The 16,597-nt window shown below is 38.6% G+C and overlaps 1 protein-coding gene and 1 long non-coding RNA gene across 2 annotated transcripts; one reads left to right on the forward strand and one right to left on the reverse strand.

Annotated features, from left to right (window-relative positions):
• Window positions 1-771: 771 nt before the first annotated feature.
• Window positions 772-15,890, reverse strand: LOC136263374 (kelch domain-containing protein 8B-like). Its single transcript, XM_066057885.1, has 2 exons — window positions 14,729-15,890; window positions 772-1,867 (listed from the first exon to the last, which is right to left on the reverse strand). The coding sequence occupies exons 1-2, from the start codon at window positions 15,122-15,124 to the stop codon at window positions 890-892; spliced, it is 1,374 nt and encodes a 457-aa protein (XP_065913957.1). The 5' UTR covers window positions 15,125-15,890; the 3' UTR covers window positions 772-889.
• LOC136264604 (uncharacterized) lies at window positions 2,727-3,442 on the forward strand. Its single transcript, XR_010705237.1, has 2 exons — window positions 2,727-3,153; window positions 3,242-3,442. It is a non-coding gene; the product is annotated as an uncharacterized lncRNA (long non-coding RNA).
• Window positions 15,891-16,597: the final 707 nt, after the last annotated feature.

A 16,597-nucleotide genomic window follows, 5' to 3' on the forward strand; every position in this document is an offset into this window, starting at 1 on the left:
ATTTTTGCTCTACTATACAAATTAAATCCACAAGTGCTATTAGTTTAATGCTAAAATAATATATTTTCTAAAACACAGAGTTTAACAAGAGCCATCAACTTGACAGTACATTGATAATGTACTAATAAAATTAATATTGATTTATATATAGCTGTCACTGATGGAACCTCTGAATAATGGACATTTTCCAACCCAGAGTGTTTGAATTCATGGTCCATTATTTCTGTTGTGATGAAGTCTCTCAGAGTATCAAGCTAGGCCTTTTGAGACCAAAATCTTTATCCTTACCTTTACAAGTTCTTCACTGGATTTTGTTAACTTTAGCTACACGCTGTCATTTTGAAATATATATATATGTAACTTGTAAACTCCACCTTTCCCTCATTATGCACTATTAATTATTAGAGGTGCACCAATAATCGGATTGGCTATCGGTTATTGGCCTTCTTTTTTCATATCAGTATCGGATCGGTGACATGGATAAAAAGGCAGCAGATACAGATATACATAAACATTTATTTATGGGCACTCATGCTCTAGTAATATCCTAGCAGCGCATGGTTATGTAGTGCTGGCTATCGATTACAGTCCTACTCTGTCACTTATTTACTACATTTAGAGAGCAAACTGTTAGAGAAAATGTCCATGCTACCATATCGGATCAGCTTTGTTTATCAGCTTGATGATATTATTTTATATCAGTTATCGGAATATCAGCTAAAAGTCGTATCGGTGCACCTCTATTAATTATATAGAATTATCAACAAATAGTATTTATTTTTTCAAACCACCACTGAATTACAAAGATCTAACCTTGCAAAAACTATGTGTAAGATTCATCTGTCAAAACAATATCATATGTTTTCATAGCTAAATTGTACTTATTGTATTACTTCAGCAATCCCACTTCTACTGTAACCATACTGGATAGTGTACTATTAGTTGTGCTCCCTCCTTTAATGTACCCACCAATAACTATAATGGTGTTGTTGACTGCTGCTAAAGCCACTTGAGATCTGGCACATGATAAAGATGTAACATCCTTCCAAGACTTGCTGGACTCATCATACACCTTTATATCTGATGTTGGTGAACCACTTTGATCCTCTCCACCAACTATCACTGGTGGAGATGAGTTCGGGACAAGGCTGACAAAAACATGATCAGCAGAACTCATAGTAATCCATCTGATGGGTGTGTCAGTAGTTTGATGCTGTTGGTCGCCTGATCTTGTAATATCAACAACTGGGATCTTGTAGGCATCACTGTGAAGCTGGTTATTAACATCAACGTAACCTACTATGACCAAGTGATCATCAGCTATTATGGGTGTAAAGACAGACATTGGCACAGGAAGATTAATGGACACTTCTCTCCAGTGAGAGTTCTCAACCCAGTTGAGGATTTGAATGCCACCTTGAGCTCTTATAGTATCATCTAATCCTCCCCCAGCAACAATAACATGCTCCAGGTGAGTAGTCACCCCTGGTTTGCTCCTAACTGAGAGAAGGTCAGGAAAATGAGATTTCCAACTATAGCTAGTTTGATCAAAAGTAGAAACTTTATTGGTTCTTTTATAAGTATGCGACAGACGTCCACCAAAAAGGGCTAACTTGCCACCAACAATGTGAGGAACACCATAGTAGTGACCTGGAGGAGGTAAATGACCCCAGTGGTCTGTGTTGATATCGTAAACATATACTTGAAGCATAGCAACATTAACTGGGCTATTTCCGCCAGCAACATAGATCTTCTTGTCTTGTACAGCAGTATATGCACCATACATAGGAGAAGGGAGATTAGCTAACTGAGTCCACTTAGTGTAATACCTGCCTCTGGTAAGTGTCGGTGTAAATGGATTTGCATCCTAATAGAGTGGAAAATGAGAATGTATTAACTTTACTAAACAAAAATAGTCCAACAAGATACATCAATATACATGCATTGACAAATCTACTTCTCTGGTTTCATGCTGTTATAATGCCACTCAAAATAAAACAGTCAAGCTGTAAAAGAGTACAGCCTTCAAAAGCCTGGGTGAAAAAATTGTAAAATCAAAGACAGCTGCCATGAAATGGCTGCAATAATGTTAATGTTAACAAATTTTAATGACTCTGTGCATTAATAAAATTTATTATTATTAATACCATTGCAGCCATTTCATGGCCGCCGTCTTTGATTTCACGGCCACACTCTTTTTTACAGCTAGGCTGTTTTTGAGTGGATTTCACTTCTTTTTTAACCAAGGATTTGAGGCTTAGTATTTCTTTTTATCGACACATCATAACTGCTAGAGGAACAATAATGATCATACAAGTGATACAGAAAATTACCTACTCTTCCCAGACAGCTACCAGCAAAGAGAGAAACCATCAGTATTACTGATGAAAAAATACAACAATTTAGATAAGGGTGTCCTTGGACACAAGCTACCACAAACATTATTTGCTTGTTCTTTTATGCATGATGGGCATAATAATATAAAGTTGTATTATATGTTTATTTCCACTATAGTGGTTTATATGAAAGTGAATTCCTTCCAAGTTAGGTATGCATGATTGTACTGTGACTGTTCTATTAGAGTATCTCACTTTTCATGAAAACGTGAACAGAGGCGTAGCTAAGGGGGGCAAGGGGGGGCATTTGCCCCCCATCACTAAATGATTTTTTTTAAACCTTCGTCACAAGTTTACCAGTATTAAACTGACACGCAAATGAATGTAAATTATGTACACTACTATGCAGTATCACCAGGTGTTGCTAGTGAATGCGCACACACCAACATTCAACTCGCTCGTGAATCCATCGAACGAAAATATTAGAGACATACTTCTATATTTAGCCTAGATTACTCGCGTGATAGAACATTTTTGAATCTAAAAAGAGTAACCCGCTTCTCCGCGGCAGGAGTTACAACTCACAAGCGACAAAGGAGGCCAGATGACGCTACGAACGTACTGCCTACGAGGTGATAAAGTGTTAGCTAAATAAATGTACCAAGTTTATTTTATCGAGTCGATCACACTGGACCTTTGTACGTACGGCAGTGCAGTCTTTTTTACTTTGTCAGTCAGTCAGGTGGATCAGTCAAGCTTACAAGTTCTGCTAGCAGGATTTCATGCAATACATGGCATTTGAATTTCGCCGAGTGAAGTGAGTGAATACGTCATCTTGTCAGCAGTGTGCAAGGACTGCAGCACAGGCTGTGGCTAAGGTAAAGTAACTTGTATTTGCACTAAAGTATTAACTCTACCGGACTGTGGATGAATTTGTTGGAGTACAGTTGTGGCACGTGCGATGATGCTCGACGAATATAGCTACCTCGATTGGAAGCAGTCAGTACTGAAATAGTTACGTAGCTAGTTATTTAAGCTGTAATAATACAACACCGTATGTTGGCTAGCCCACCATTGGGTCATTAGCCTTTTTTTGCAATCATGAATGATTTTGAGTGTTTCGTGGGGGGGGGGGGGGGGGGGGGGCATGCCTGCCCCTCCATCACCTTCTGGCTAGCTACGCCCCTGAACTTGAAAGATGCAGTTGTTCAACTTTAAACAAAGCAACTCCCGCACCATTTTACTGAAATATGATTTCCAGCTGGTTGTATCACAAGTTTTGCTGGCATAGCACTTATTATGATGATTATGATTGGCATGAGTCGGTCATACTAGTCTGCTCGCAGACCGCCTGGACGCGAGACTAAGTTAATACTACCAATATACCACTGATCAATATGAAAATGGCTCCGATTTGATGAAATGTCTACTAGACTGAGCCTCAAAGTGTTACAACAGTAGTACGGTGCTAATGCTCTAATAGAGGCACATTTTGTTGTTCAATGAAATCATCTAGAACACATGTAGAATGTTTTAGAACAATCTAGATATTCTATTGGTAAATCTAAGTTTTACTTATTATTGAGTAGATTAAAGCTAGAATTATCATTTATAAGGTAGAAATTAAATGAAGGGATCAGCCAAAATAGCAGTGGTTAAGGATGCTTGTGTTAGGGTATGGAGGTCCTTGGTTCGAACTCTGGTAAGTTGTTTTCAATATTTTTTATGCACCTTTTTTACTCCCCAGTGACTGCTTTATTAGAGTGTCTCAATCTTGCAATTTTACACTTGTTTAGTTTTTGCTTTATAACTTTGTAGATGTAACCTGTTCTAACCACCAAAAGGCACTGCTACATTGATCAGCCTTTGTACACACAAATTTTCAAATTATTCCCCTACTCGGTTTACCCTGTAGCTGTGACAAAAGTTTGAACACCTGTATCTTGCAAATGGTTCTTGCGAATTTAATCAAATTTGCTGTGTGGCCTACCCTACCTGAGGGACAGCTATAATGCAAAAATGGTGTGCTTTGGAGAAGGGGGCATGGAGATATGCACGCATGAAAAAGCTGTTTCCTTTCTTCCTGTCAATATACTCACGGTGTGGCACACCAGCTTACATGGCCGCATGACACACTACCGTGTGTCTTGATGTACACAAGTATAAGGAATTTTAAGTTTTATTAAGGATCATAGAAAAGTAGGGAAACAAGAGGGGTCGCTTACACCAGTGGACATTAAATCCCTAATTCAGTCATGGTAGGTAGGGATTAAATGTCCACTAGTATATATGAAGGTGTAGGCAACCTCACCTGTTTCCCTACTTTCTTCTATCATCCCTAATCAAAATTAAAATTCTTAACACTTGTTTGTTTACTTTTTTGTAACATTATTATGACTGGTGAAACCGCACATACTACATCAAAAGAAAGGATGGTGTCACAGGTAGTGTTTTCGACTGAGCGCATCAATTACTGACTCAAAAGTAAAGTGGCCATTACACTTCGCTTTCAGCTATGTTCAGCCCATTACACAGCACTACAAATGAAGAACAGGCAGAAGAGTCTCTGCAATCAATCCAGTCACCACGAAAAATACGGATAATTTGTGCACCCCAACTATCAGTTGCTGACATGAAAGTGAAAGTGCCCATTACGCTTCACTTTCAGCTATGTTCAGTCCATTTCATAGCAAAGAACAGTAGAAGAAGCACCTCTGCAATCAAACCAGTCACCACAGAAATGAGTCAATTCCCATAGGAAAGCCATCGCACTACCGTGAATCGATATCTTTGGTGGTTAGCAAAAAGAAATGGGACACGATACCTTTAGTTGTTAGCAAAAAGAAATGGAACACTAAGGAAGACAAAAGTAAGTCCATGATGCATGCATTGTATATGTACTGCAGTATTCCAAAAGGCAGATCTTGGGATGAATCAAAGTGACATATCTAACAGTGAAAAAATCAAACCCGTAGCCTTAGCCGCTATCCAGTTACACTTGTCTGAAGGCATCAGGCAGACAGTTAGTCAGTCAGTAGAAAATTCCATTGAAAAAACTGTAGCAATCTATAGGAAGCATTTAGGGTCAAGCACTTTTAGGCTTGGTTATACCTAACCAATACTGCCAAAGCGCCAGGATGGTATTGTGAAGCTGGTTTTGGGATATATTTTTTGGCCAGTATATCACCAAAGCTTTTGATTCAGTTTCTCACTCACATCTTCTTCACAAACTCTCTACATTTAACATTGGTGGTGAGCTTTGGGCATAGTTTCTGGCATATGTAACAAACAGATCTCAATTTGTATCAATCAGTGGTTGTAATTCCCATCTTCTTCCTGTAGAATCAAGAGCACCTCAGGTAGCATTCTTGGACCACCGTTATTCATTATTTACATGAATGATATTCCCTGTGCAGTTGCTCATAGTAAAGTTTTTTTTGTTTGCGGATGACACAAAATGCTTTAGACACATTAAAGTACCAAGTGATATGCAGCTTCTACGACATGATCTAAATTTCTCGTCAAGTTGGAGCACAACATCCCTTCTATCATTTCATTCCTCTAAAAGTACTCATCTTTCATTTAAATGTAAATTTACAACTTATTATAGCATTAATGGCAATCCTATAAACTCCTCCCGTTCACACAAAGACCTGGGTGTTTTGATCAGTGATAATCTCAACCCATCCAAAGACAGCTTATAGCTGTAAAAAAAATGCATGTCCAAGTAAAGCAGAGTTAACTGCGACAAAACGTAATGATATCATAATGCGGCCATGTGTGAGGTGTGCAAGTTGTAAAATTAATATTAGCTAATCAGATAATGCAATGTTATTGTTAAAGTGTTAATGAGAACTATGTGATACTGCTAGTTTTTAAGTGTGTGAGCATTTTCATAAATGCCACAAAAATTTGATTCTCAATAAAGCAATGTGTATAGATTCTCTGATAGCAATAAATAGTTTGAGTTTGGCCGTCTTTCCTGTATACGGCAATGCTATGAACAAAGAAAAGGCGGCCAAACTCAAAAGAAAATTTTAAAAGTTAGGTGTTTTAAGATTGAATCTGAGCCCATTTTTGAGTGTTACAGCAACCAGTCATCATACTGCATGAACAATTATTTAGCTGAAACTTCACCATTTTTTGTAACCACCAGTGTGTTACATTTGTAAGTAAAGTAACTTGAGCTATATTACCTGTTTTTATAGCATATTTACCACGGCTGCAAGGGATTTTGCTGATATATACACCCAAAGCCCGAGGGCCACGGGCCCGGGTATATATGTCAGCAAAATCCCAAGCAGCCATGGTATAAGTGATGTATATCACTTGGGGCGTACTCACCTAATAGGTGAAAGAACTAACAAGAACTCATCCCGTTTGTTTTATACGGTAGCATCTGAAAATCAATTGTGGTTTTAAAAGCGTGGGCTAATAGCCATCAAAACGTTGTCCATACGTTAAAACGTCATTAATACGTTACTATGTTTCAACACGCTGTTAGAAAACTTCGATTGTGGGATTGAATTTATATTATTGTCATTTTTGTACTAAGTTAAGCCAACTAACTTCGCTATTGGGATAGTAAGTAAGTTATTATATTAAGTTAAGTACTTAGGACTGTAAGTTACTAACCTATTTCAGCGTAGCAGTAGTAGTTTTCGTTCTGTGGTCTGTTCAAAGGCTGATACGTGGTGGGTAGAAATACGCATCCACGATCGCCCAAACAGTTATATTGTGCCTTCATTATCCTTTACTAACAACCAACTAGTCCATCTTAGAGTATATACTCAGTTTAGCAACCACTACAAAATCGAGTCCCACAATGCAAAGCTCTATGTCGCTCAATATAACGAGTCAAAGCATATCATTTCTTTGAACTGGCTGGGCATCAAAGTCATTGGCAAATCGCTTTCCCACGCCTGGGCAATATGCGAGTTAAACACCGAGCGGTGCCTTTGAACGCCCACGCTAAAGTGGTATATTTCATTATATTACTTAGTTACCACAAAAGTAATAATACTACATAACGTGTTACATAAGTAACGCGTTACTCCCAACACTGGTAACCACACACTTATTACTTTTGACACTTTTAATAATTGTACAGTACTACACATGTGTTTAACACAATTGTTCATCAATAATGTGCAGAATGTATTTAGATCTAAAGGTGAACAAGCTGATCCCATTCTCCTAGCAAGTTCATATTGTCATCATTGTCGTCATTCTCTGAACATGAAGTGCTTTCTGTATTTGAGTGCATGGTATCTAGTTCAGAATCTGAGTCAGAGTCCAGCAAAATTACTTCATTGTTTTTTTCTTTCTCCTTACGACAATGTTTTTTACACTTTTTCCTTGTAGTCTGATTAGGCCGCCTGGTTTTATCTCTCCACCAAAGCTGAATAGCACTATCTGCATTAAATTTACTTTATCTGTATTTAGCATCAGTAGGTCATCCAAAGACTCATTAGATAGCAATGACCTCTTTTCCACCTTTATTACATTTCCTGTAGAAAAATCCTTTCAACTTTACCGTTTGACACTGGTAATGAAAATAGAAGCTCAACAAGCATCAAAGCATTAGCCCATTCAGTTTTGCTGGGACAGTGAAACAGCCTCCACCACACACTGCTACAGTCTAGTGTGGAGACAGAAATGAAATTAATGGCGTACTGCATTATTTCTTCAAACTCCTTGTAGATTTCTTCTGTGTCAGCACCTGCCTCTTCAAGAGGAATTTTAAACCTGGAAATTAGTCAAAGTAATTCTTCCAAATAATACTTTTCTTTTATCAGCTTTTCCCAACCTTGTGTGTTTAATATCAGAAGGATGTCCCTCATTAGTTGTAAGTCAGACCATCCAAGTCTTTCTTTGATGCACTGACTCACTCTCTTATGATAGCAATACTCTTCAGCTTGACCATAAAACTTCATTTCTTGTGACTGATACAGCATCTTCTCTCCCTCCTTGGTAAACTTTTTTTAATAGCAGAAAATGTTGGCCACTGGGTAAGAGGTTTAGAGGATAATGTCTCCATTTCATAGAGTGTTTTTAACAGACTGGTAAGGGCTGCCACAATGTCTACTTCATCATCTTGCATTACTTTTGAAAAAATACTGCATGGTGTTAGTATATCTGTGAATAAAGCACAACCAAAAATGTATTTAGTATTTGTCCACTGCAAATAGTATCCCTTCAGTTTTGCCCGGTCCACACATTTAAATGAGTGGTCTACTGACAGAGCCGCAAGATGATAAGTGTAAGCGCCATACTTTGACAAAATTCTTTTCATAGCACATAATTTATGTGTCACCCATTTTGTTTTGCTGGCTCTGATAGGCTTCACACTGTAGTCATCAAAATTGAGAAACTACTTTAAATCATTGACAATGTCCAACAGTTCTGCACTTTTTTAGCAGACTTTTCATATACGTAGATACAGGTTTTTGCAATTGAATTCAGCAACTTTGCAATTGAATTCGTCCCGTTTGCAATTGAGTTCGTCGCTTTTGCAATTGAATTTGTCCCGTTTGCAATTGAATTCGTCCCGTTTGCAATTGAATTCGTCGGTTTTGCAATTGAATTTGTCCCGTTTGCAATTGAATTCGTCGCTTTTGCAATTGAATTCGTCGCTTTTGCAGTTAAATTTGTCCATAACAAGAATGGCAGCTGGAGCAAACATGAAAACATGATGTAGCAGCTGCTACAAGAACTTGTTCAAGTACAACAGTAGTAAACAACTCTTTATAAGGCAATAATTCTTCCTCTACAGCCTCTCCAACAACATTCCAAACTCTACTACGCCATTCGCGATGGGTGTGGTCACTCGGGTGTGGTCACTTGCGAGCAAGCTAATTAACTTGTCAGACAGCTATCAACTTCGCGTACTACCAGCTTCAATTACCTTCTAGTGTCTCAAGTGTAACTCTCCAAGGCATAAATAGTTCATCTCTTAATGAACGGGTTGGTTTCTTGGAGCCGTTTTGTTTATGACGAATTGTAATGCAAACGCGACAAATTCTATTGCAAAACCGACTAATTCAACTGCAAAAGCGACGAATTTAATTGCAAAACCGACGAATTCAATTGCAAACGGGACGAATTCAATTGCAATACCGACGAATTCAATTGCAATACCGACGAATTCAATTGCAATACCGACGAATTCAATTGCAATACCGACGAATTCAATTGCAAACGGGACGAATTCAATTGCAAAGGCGACGAATTCAATTGCAAAAACCTGTAATATAACTTTAGCAACATACATATCATCAATAGAGTCAAAATAGGTACCTTTTAAAGTGCCAATTATAAACGGTGTGCAAAACACCATGACCAGTAGATCCACTCAAGTTTTCTTTCAAAAATTCCTTTTCGCCCTGCATTTGCAATATTAGCAGATGCTCCGTCTGTCCCTAAGCCAATCAACTTTTACAATTATCAACATCAATGGCCTGTATTCCCAGGTACTTTAGACTCTACTGTATCACTTCAAAAAGGCCTTCCCCTGTCACAGATTTAGGCCTAGCCACTTTGAAATAGGACATTCTAGTATGAATTGTTTGATCATGTCCTTTAAGGTCACACCAAACCACTAGTAACACTAACGTTTCCTGTATCGGTAGAACTATCTAGCAATAGTAAAAAAAATTGCATTACCAATTTCGTCAACTAACACTTGTCTCTTAACTTCAGCAATATAATGCACTATAGTTCTTCCTGAGCGTTCATTCATGTAAGACAATCCAATATCAATGCCATGTTTTTCTCCAGTTCACAAAGCACAGGATACTTCAAGAATGCTATCTTTTCTGTAGCTACCAGATAATCAATGTTAAACTTGTGCCTTAGCCTAGTCTTCTCAATGTCTGACATGTTTTGCATTGCTTGGACAATGGGAGCATACGAAGAGGGACCATCACCTTTGGCAATAGCATGTTCCTTGGCTAGCAGCGTCATTGCTAGTGCGTGTTGATTAATCCTTGAGTGGTCACGGATATTACTAGTACGTAGTGAGTCTGCTCCTGAAATCCATTTATCACTGAAATTCCGTGAACGTTTTAGTCTTTCTTTAAATCAACAACATATCAAGCAACGTAATGCAACAACAACCTTCTTTCCACATTGAAACGTTGTCACGCAGTCTAACCACGTGAGTGACTTAAATTCCTTGTCAAAGTCTCGCTGCCATTTCCTGAATGTATCATATAGTATACTTTGTTTCTTTCCTCCGTGACCTTCACCATCGTCTTCTTCATCGTCCACATGTTATCACTTCATATTTTCTTACAAATGTAGGTATAAAATTTTTTACCGGCAGTCATAACCGCACAAAAAAACTTTTTGATTGGCTCATGCGTATTTCTGTACGGAAAATGGCTGACAGCCACATGTTATTTTGAACTCTGTTCCAGTGATAAAAATTGAAACAAGGAATACGAATGATGGTAGCTATTACAAATAGCTAGGTGGAAAAATCCCTACTTTGGCAATGAACAGTTGGTGAGTTGAAATGTTGCAACAGCTATACCTTGCATCATTCATATATATATATATATATATAATTTCCAGAGATGCCAAGGGTGAGGGGGCAACTGGGACATTATTCCTGGGCCCCACTTTGTAAGGGGCTCCAAGAGGACCTCCAGGGGCCACATAGCTACACTACCCACACATACAAAAAATGAATGGACAACAGTGTAAATCTTCCCTGTAGACTTGAAGACACAGGAAGCCTCAGTAAGAGATACCATCTACTAGCCAGCAAGCTCAATAAGTAATGAGTATATTTCCAGGAGCAGCAAACCATTACTTCTCAGCGAAAACCCATCTAGTTCGCCCAACCTCCAATTTCTCAGCATTATCTGCATTGTCCAAGGAATGGTTCACCAAAGTTTCAGCCTTCTGTGGTGAGTAGTTTTGGAATTACAGCACTAGAAAGTAGGAAGAACAAGGAAATTGATCTGTACAGTGACTAGACTAAAAATAAACTACAGGCACTTGCATTCACAGCCATAACTTCCGTTTGGATTAGTCTACAAAGTTGGAATTTGGCTTACAATGTTCACCATGGATTGGCAGATCAACCAAGTTATAGTTTTAGCCTTGCAGTCACTTACGCATAGACAAATGAAGGGGGTTTTGTTGAAGAAACGGCAACGACTTTGTTTACATCTACCGCATCGTAAAAAGCAAACACACGTGACACGCAAGCCATTAGGGCTAAAGAAATGAAACAAAGTTTTTCGAACTCCCCATGAGTAGGCGAATAAGATTGTGTATAGTTCTAATCGATTTGAGTCTTCCTTTTTCAAGTACTGGCCCGATAAAACTTGTGTATTTTGTGTAATTTACGAATTATTTTTAAAATTTGATTTTCTCAATACGCATACTTGTGCGAACTAGATGGGTTTTCGCTGAGATGGCCACATATCTTATAAGGCACTTATATAGAGTGTGACTTTTACATCAAGATCGAGATACTCTAATAGAACAGTCACTCAAAATATAATAGTCAGGCAGATACTCAGCTATAGCAGCTATAAACTGGTAAAATCAGTGTATAGTGTTTAATAAGTTGATGTTGTGCTACTTCTAAAAACTAGGCGCCATGTAGCTAGCTAACTCGTCTGTAATTAATCATCTATGTTACTAATAGGTTTCTGGTTTTGCAACAATGCATCAATTAATTATATTACTGTAATTTTGGATTTTGTAATTCATGAAATTATTGTAACTCTTCAATCATAGATATACTGCTTCAATTACGTTGCTATGCATTGCTAAGGAAGCGTTTGTTAAACAAAAACTGCTTTTAACAACATATTATGCACAGACGTATCTTTTGTAGTTAAATTATCATCTTTTCCAGCAAATTCTCTCAACAAAGCCTCAAAGCAGCTCTTTATTTTTGTTCATATATGTAGAGGATACACCCCCTTTCCAACTAAAAGGAATAGGCTATTCCTGATACTCTACAACACGTACACCGTTATTTTATTTTTCAGCTGTTAAACATCTGTAGAACCCAAAGGTAAGGTGATTCACAAAGTCTGCGGAGAGTTACCACACCCATATTTCAGACCACCCGAAAGAAACCACCTCAGAGCAAACTTCACCTGTTCAGAAGTTTAGTACATAATACAGACTTCATTTCGCTTTTACTTTTTACATGCAAACTGCTTTTACCATTAACGATTTTGCTCACGTAGGTACGTATGGACAAACATACATAGGTAGATAGGTAGGTACACACACACACCCACACCCACACACACTTTTACGAAAACAATTTCAGTAAATTTGGCTGGTTGTAGGTGCATGCCTGGATTAACAATTTCTAGGTAGTCTATATGTGTTTGGCAGAAAGCTTAATGAACAAGTCAAGATACCCTAATAGAGCAGTCACCCTAATACAACAGTCGTTAGTAATGATAAACTATTGAAATCACTCTCATATTCAATCTCAGAGGGTCTAACTTTCAAACTTTTCTTGAGAGGATGCCCTAGACCCCCTAGGTTGGCATGCTTTGCATGCTGAAGGTGTAACCACGCTATTTTAGTTATAGGGATACCTACATTTTAAAATTTGCCAACACACTAAATTCTCTTGGTGGCCCTGCTTGTTTCACTACTTCTATTACTAGAACCTTAATTCATTTCTAATAATTTCTATTTACACTCATACAACTATGCACATAGTAAAGCCATTGTAGAGTCTACACTTTTCTGAAGGAAGCATTTAACAAGGCATTCAGTTAGGCAAATCTAAGTGAAAAGTTCCTTAACATAAAAGTTTGTAGAAACTTATTGCAAGTGTTATGTGGCGGAGTAATGCAAATTTAACCTCTGTGGTCAATACCACAGGTACATACATATACAGTCCTACAGTACTAATTATATTTGATTTATTACTGCTCAAATGTAACATCGTCTCACAAGAGTACAAGCAATTGAAACTTGCTAATTAAAGAGTGTGGCATCCACTTTGTTTACGAATATTCATCCCTAACGGAATGGCATGAATACTCAAAAGTGATACAGTGCCACACCCATTAATTAGCAAGTTTTTAATTGCTTGCACTATTGCAAGACTACGTTACATTTGAGCAGCACCATACCTCTTTGTTTGCGATCAGCTAAAGCCGTTCTCCCTTACAGGAGAAAAACACACATACATGACCACTGAGCAAAAGCCATTTTCATACAATCATTGAGTTCCATTTTATTGCTATACTGAAAAAAAGGAACTGCAAAGTTCCATCATTTATGATGAATAGTCTTGGAATCAAAGTGCTAGACAGTTGGAACAACCGTAGACAGTTAGAACAACAATAAATTCAATTTGCACAGCAACAGTACAGCAAAAAAAAGTTACAGGCATTTAATTAATTAAATTCAGAACTGCTACTAGCTTGATCTAATCACCATGAACTGGTAAATTCATCAAGATATAGTGCTTTTCCTATACACCTCGGATAACACAAAAAAAACCATTCAGCAATAGAATGATAACTACAAACTCTAATTCTACTGCATTGTAAATAAGCACCCACAACTCAAGTGCCTTCTGTAAAAACAAAGATTTTCTTACTCTCCATCAACAGGTAAATCCAACATTTTATTGATTTGAGCTTTGCTTTACTGCACACTTTTATTATTTATGTGTACTAAAGTAACTTAAAATATGCATATATTTATGTAACAAATGCGACCCAGTTTGGGAAAACCGGTTTTATCGCCCATGTCAGTAGATTCGATTTTTCACCCAGAACACGAGCTACATGAATAAACTATCTAATTTCACAATCAAAATCAGCTAGACTGGAGTGGTCTGGTTTTTCTGGCTGCTTTTCCAAGGCAATCCGTACATGCAGTAATGGAGCTGGGAATGGCTGTATGTGACTATACCGCTCGGTAGTGTTGAATAAATATCTCTGCTGTAATTTTCTTCCAGTTTTGAGACCTGAATGGCCCATAACTTGGCCTAGTTCATCCCTACATCTTACTTTTCAACTTTTTGAAAAGCCTCTTGCCCTCCTGCTGGGCCCCTACCTCCCTCCCCTTTTGGAGCTCACCTGATACAGTCAACCTCAGTTCAAAAACTGGCAGGAAACTTAGTTGTTGGCTACTTGCACAGTGGATGCTCTGGAAGGTAAGGAATTGGTATAAAATGTGTGAAAATTTGGTACACTGTAACACATAGCTCCAACCATTGGCAAGCTAAGTACTTAAAACCGGCATTTCTTGATACTTTTACATAGGCGATAAGACCGGTTTTCCCAGACTGGGTCACAAATGTATTTTACCCATTTTATTTAGAATTTTGCGAAAGTAACTGAATTTCACTCTGGTCACATAATATTCAAAACAAGCAATATACTCACTGGCTGGTGCTTCAGATTATCATTCTCCAATTTCAACTGGTCAACTTCGAATTTCAACTGTTCAATTTCAGTATTCTTGCGTGCCACTTGTTGGTATAAGGAAATAACATCTTTTGGGGACTCCTTCATGTAGCCATCCTTGCTCACTTGGATCCTCTCACATATAGATGCTATGGTTGGTCTCATAGCAGGATCATAATCCAGACACTCCTCCACCAGTGGCCTCAATACTTCAACCTCTCCTGTCAGTTTATCCAGGTACTGCTGACGACGTTCTACCTCAGACAAGGCTACCATCTTCCTAGTCTTATGATCATATTCCACTAGCTCAGTTGGATGGGGCCATTCTTGGTTAAATGTGTGAAGGACTATTCCAGCAAATGAAAATACATCCATAAACTGGATTTCTAGAAAGACTCTCAGGTGGCATAAAATCAACTGTTCCTGGAGCTTTAGTCAGTGTCTTTTTACTACCAATGTTTATCACCTTAGCCACTCCAAGATCACTGACCTTTGCCACATGATGTGCTGTCAATAAGATGTTGTTAGGGGAGAGGTCTCGGTGAACAATCGGAGGATCATGATTGTGAAGGTAGCACAGTCCAAGGGAGACATCATGGACAATTGAAAACTTTATATGGGCAGGAATCTTCTCATGTTTATCCACCAGTGAGGTCAAACTATCCGCCATCATCTCCATAACCATTACTGGTAGCCGCATCCTTCCCTGTACACTTCCCGCCCCCGCAGAGGGATAATAAACACCTAGGAACTGTATGATGTTTGGATGACGTAATTTACTGCATTGATGACACTCTCTCATAAACGATTCCACTGTTCGTCGCATTTCCACCTCTCCCACCTCTTCGACTAGAATGGAATGAACCTCTTTGGCGGCACAGATCGTTCCATGATAGTTTACGGCATAAACTTTCCCGTAAGCCCCACGTCCCAATTCCTTGTGATCTATTTTGGTAACTCCCTTTAAAACTAGGCCTTGAAAATCATCTCCGGAAGCCATAACTGATTTTTTGGATTTTCCACTCTACGCGGCAGACCTCTCAACTCTCACGAATTGGTCGTGAGACACACGATTTCAGCCTTCATATCACGACCGCTTGCTGATCTCACGATTTTCAATAAAATTTTCTAAGGCACGCTGATTTAAGCCCCAAAACGTCTTGTAGCAGGTATCACGTGGTCAGTTGATTAGAATAGTGGGGCGCTTCTGTATTTCGAGCTGGAAATTTTGGCGGTTTCCCGTATTTTTGAATGTGTCACCATAGATAGGGTCCGCAACGTAAAAAATGAAGCTGCAAGAAATAAATCCCCGACTATCGTAGTATGTTACCCTTAGTGCCCCATCACTAATACCACCCTTGGTTTGGAACTGAGTTCCCTTGTTGGAGAGACACGCGGATTTTAATATCTCACGTGATTGATCTTTATTTCGTGCGCTCCAAAGACGTCCAGAGCTCCCAGATTCTGAGTGTGATATCAAGTGTTGTTGGCCTACCAAACCATGCATAGAAGTGAGTAAAACTTTGTGTGTGTTTTCCACGGAGGCTGACTTTCTGCGGATGGGTCGAGAAAATTTTTCGTTCGAGGTGCTCTACCAGCCAAGAGAAGAGAAGCCAATCCTATCACATAAGATGGTAATGAAGTTGGATGTATAAGTATTCTATACACCAAGTTTGAAAGAGCTGCGACCTTTCTAACCATCTGCCTGACAGAGATGAAATTTTCAGTGCAATGATCTTTAATGATTTTGGTGGGTTGCCTCCTTCCTACTGTTACAAACTGTCTTCCTAGGAGCTTTAAATCAGGGGAAGATCCAGAAGAACATCTGAGGCTTCTAAGAAGTGGTCA

This window comes from Dysidea avara, chromosome 8 (assembly GCF_963678975.1).
Source record: "Dysidea avara chromosome 8, odDysAvar1.4, whole genome shotgun sequence".
Lineage (NCBI taxonomy): Eukaryota > Metazoa > Porifera > Demospongiae > Dictyoceratida > Dysideidae > Dysidea > Dysidea avara.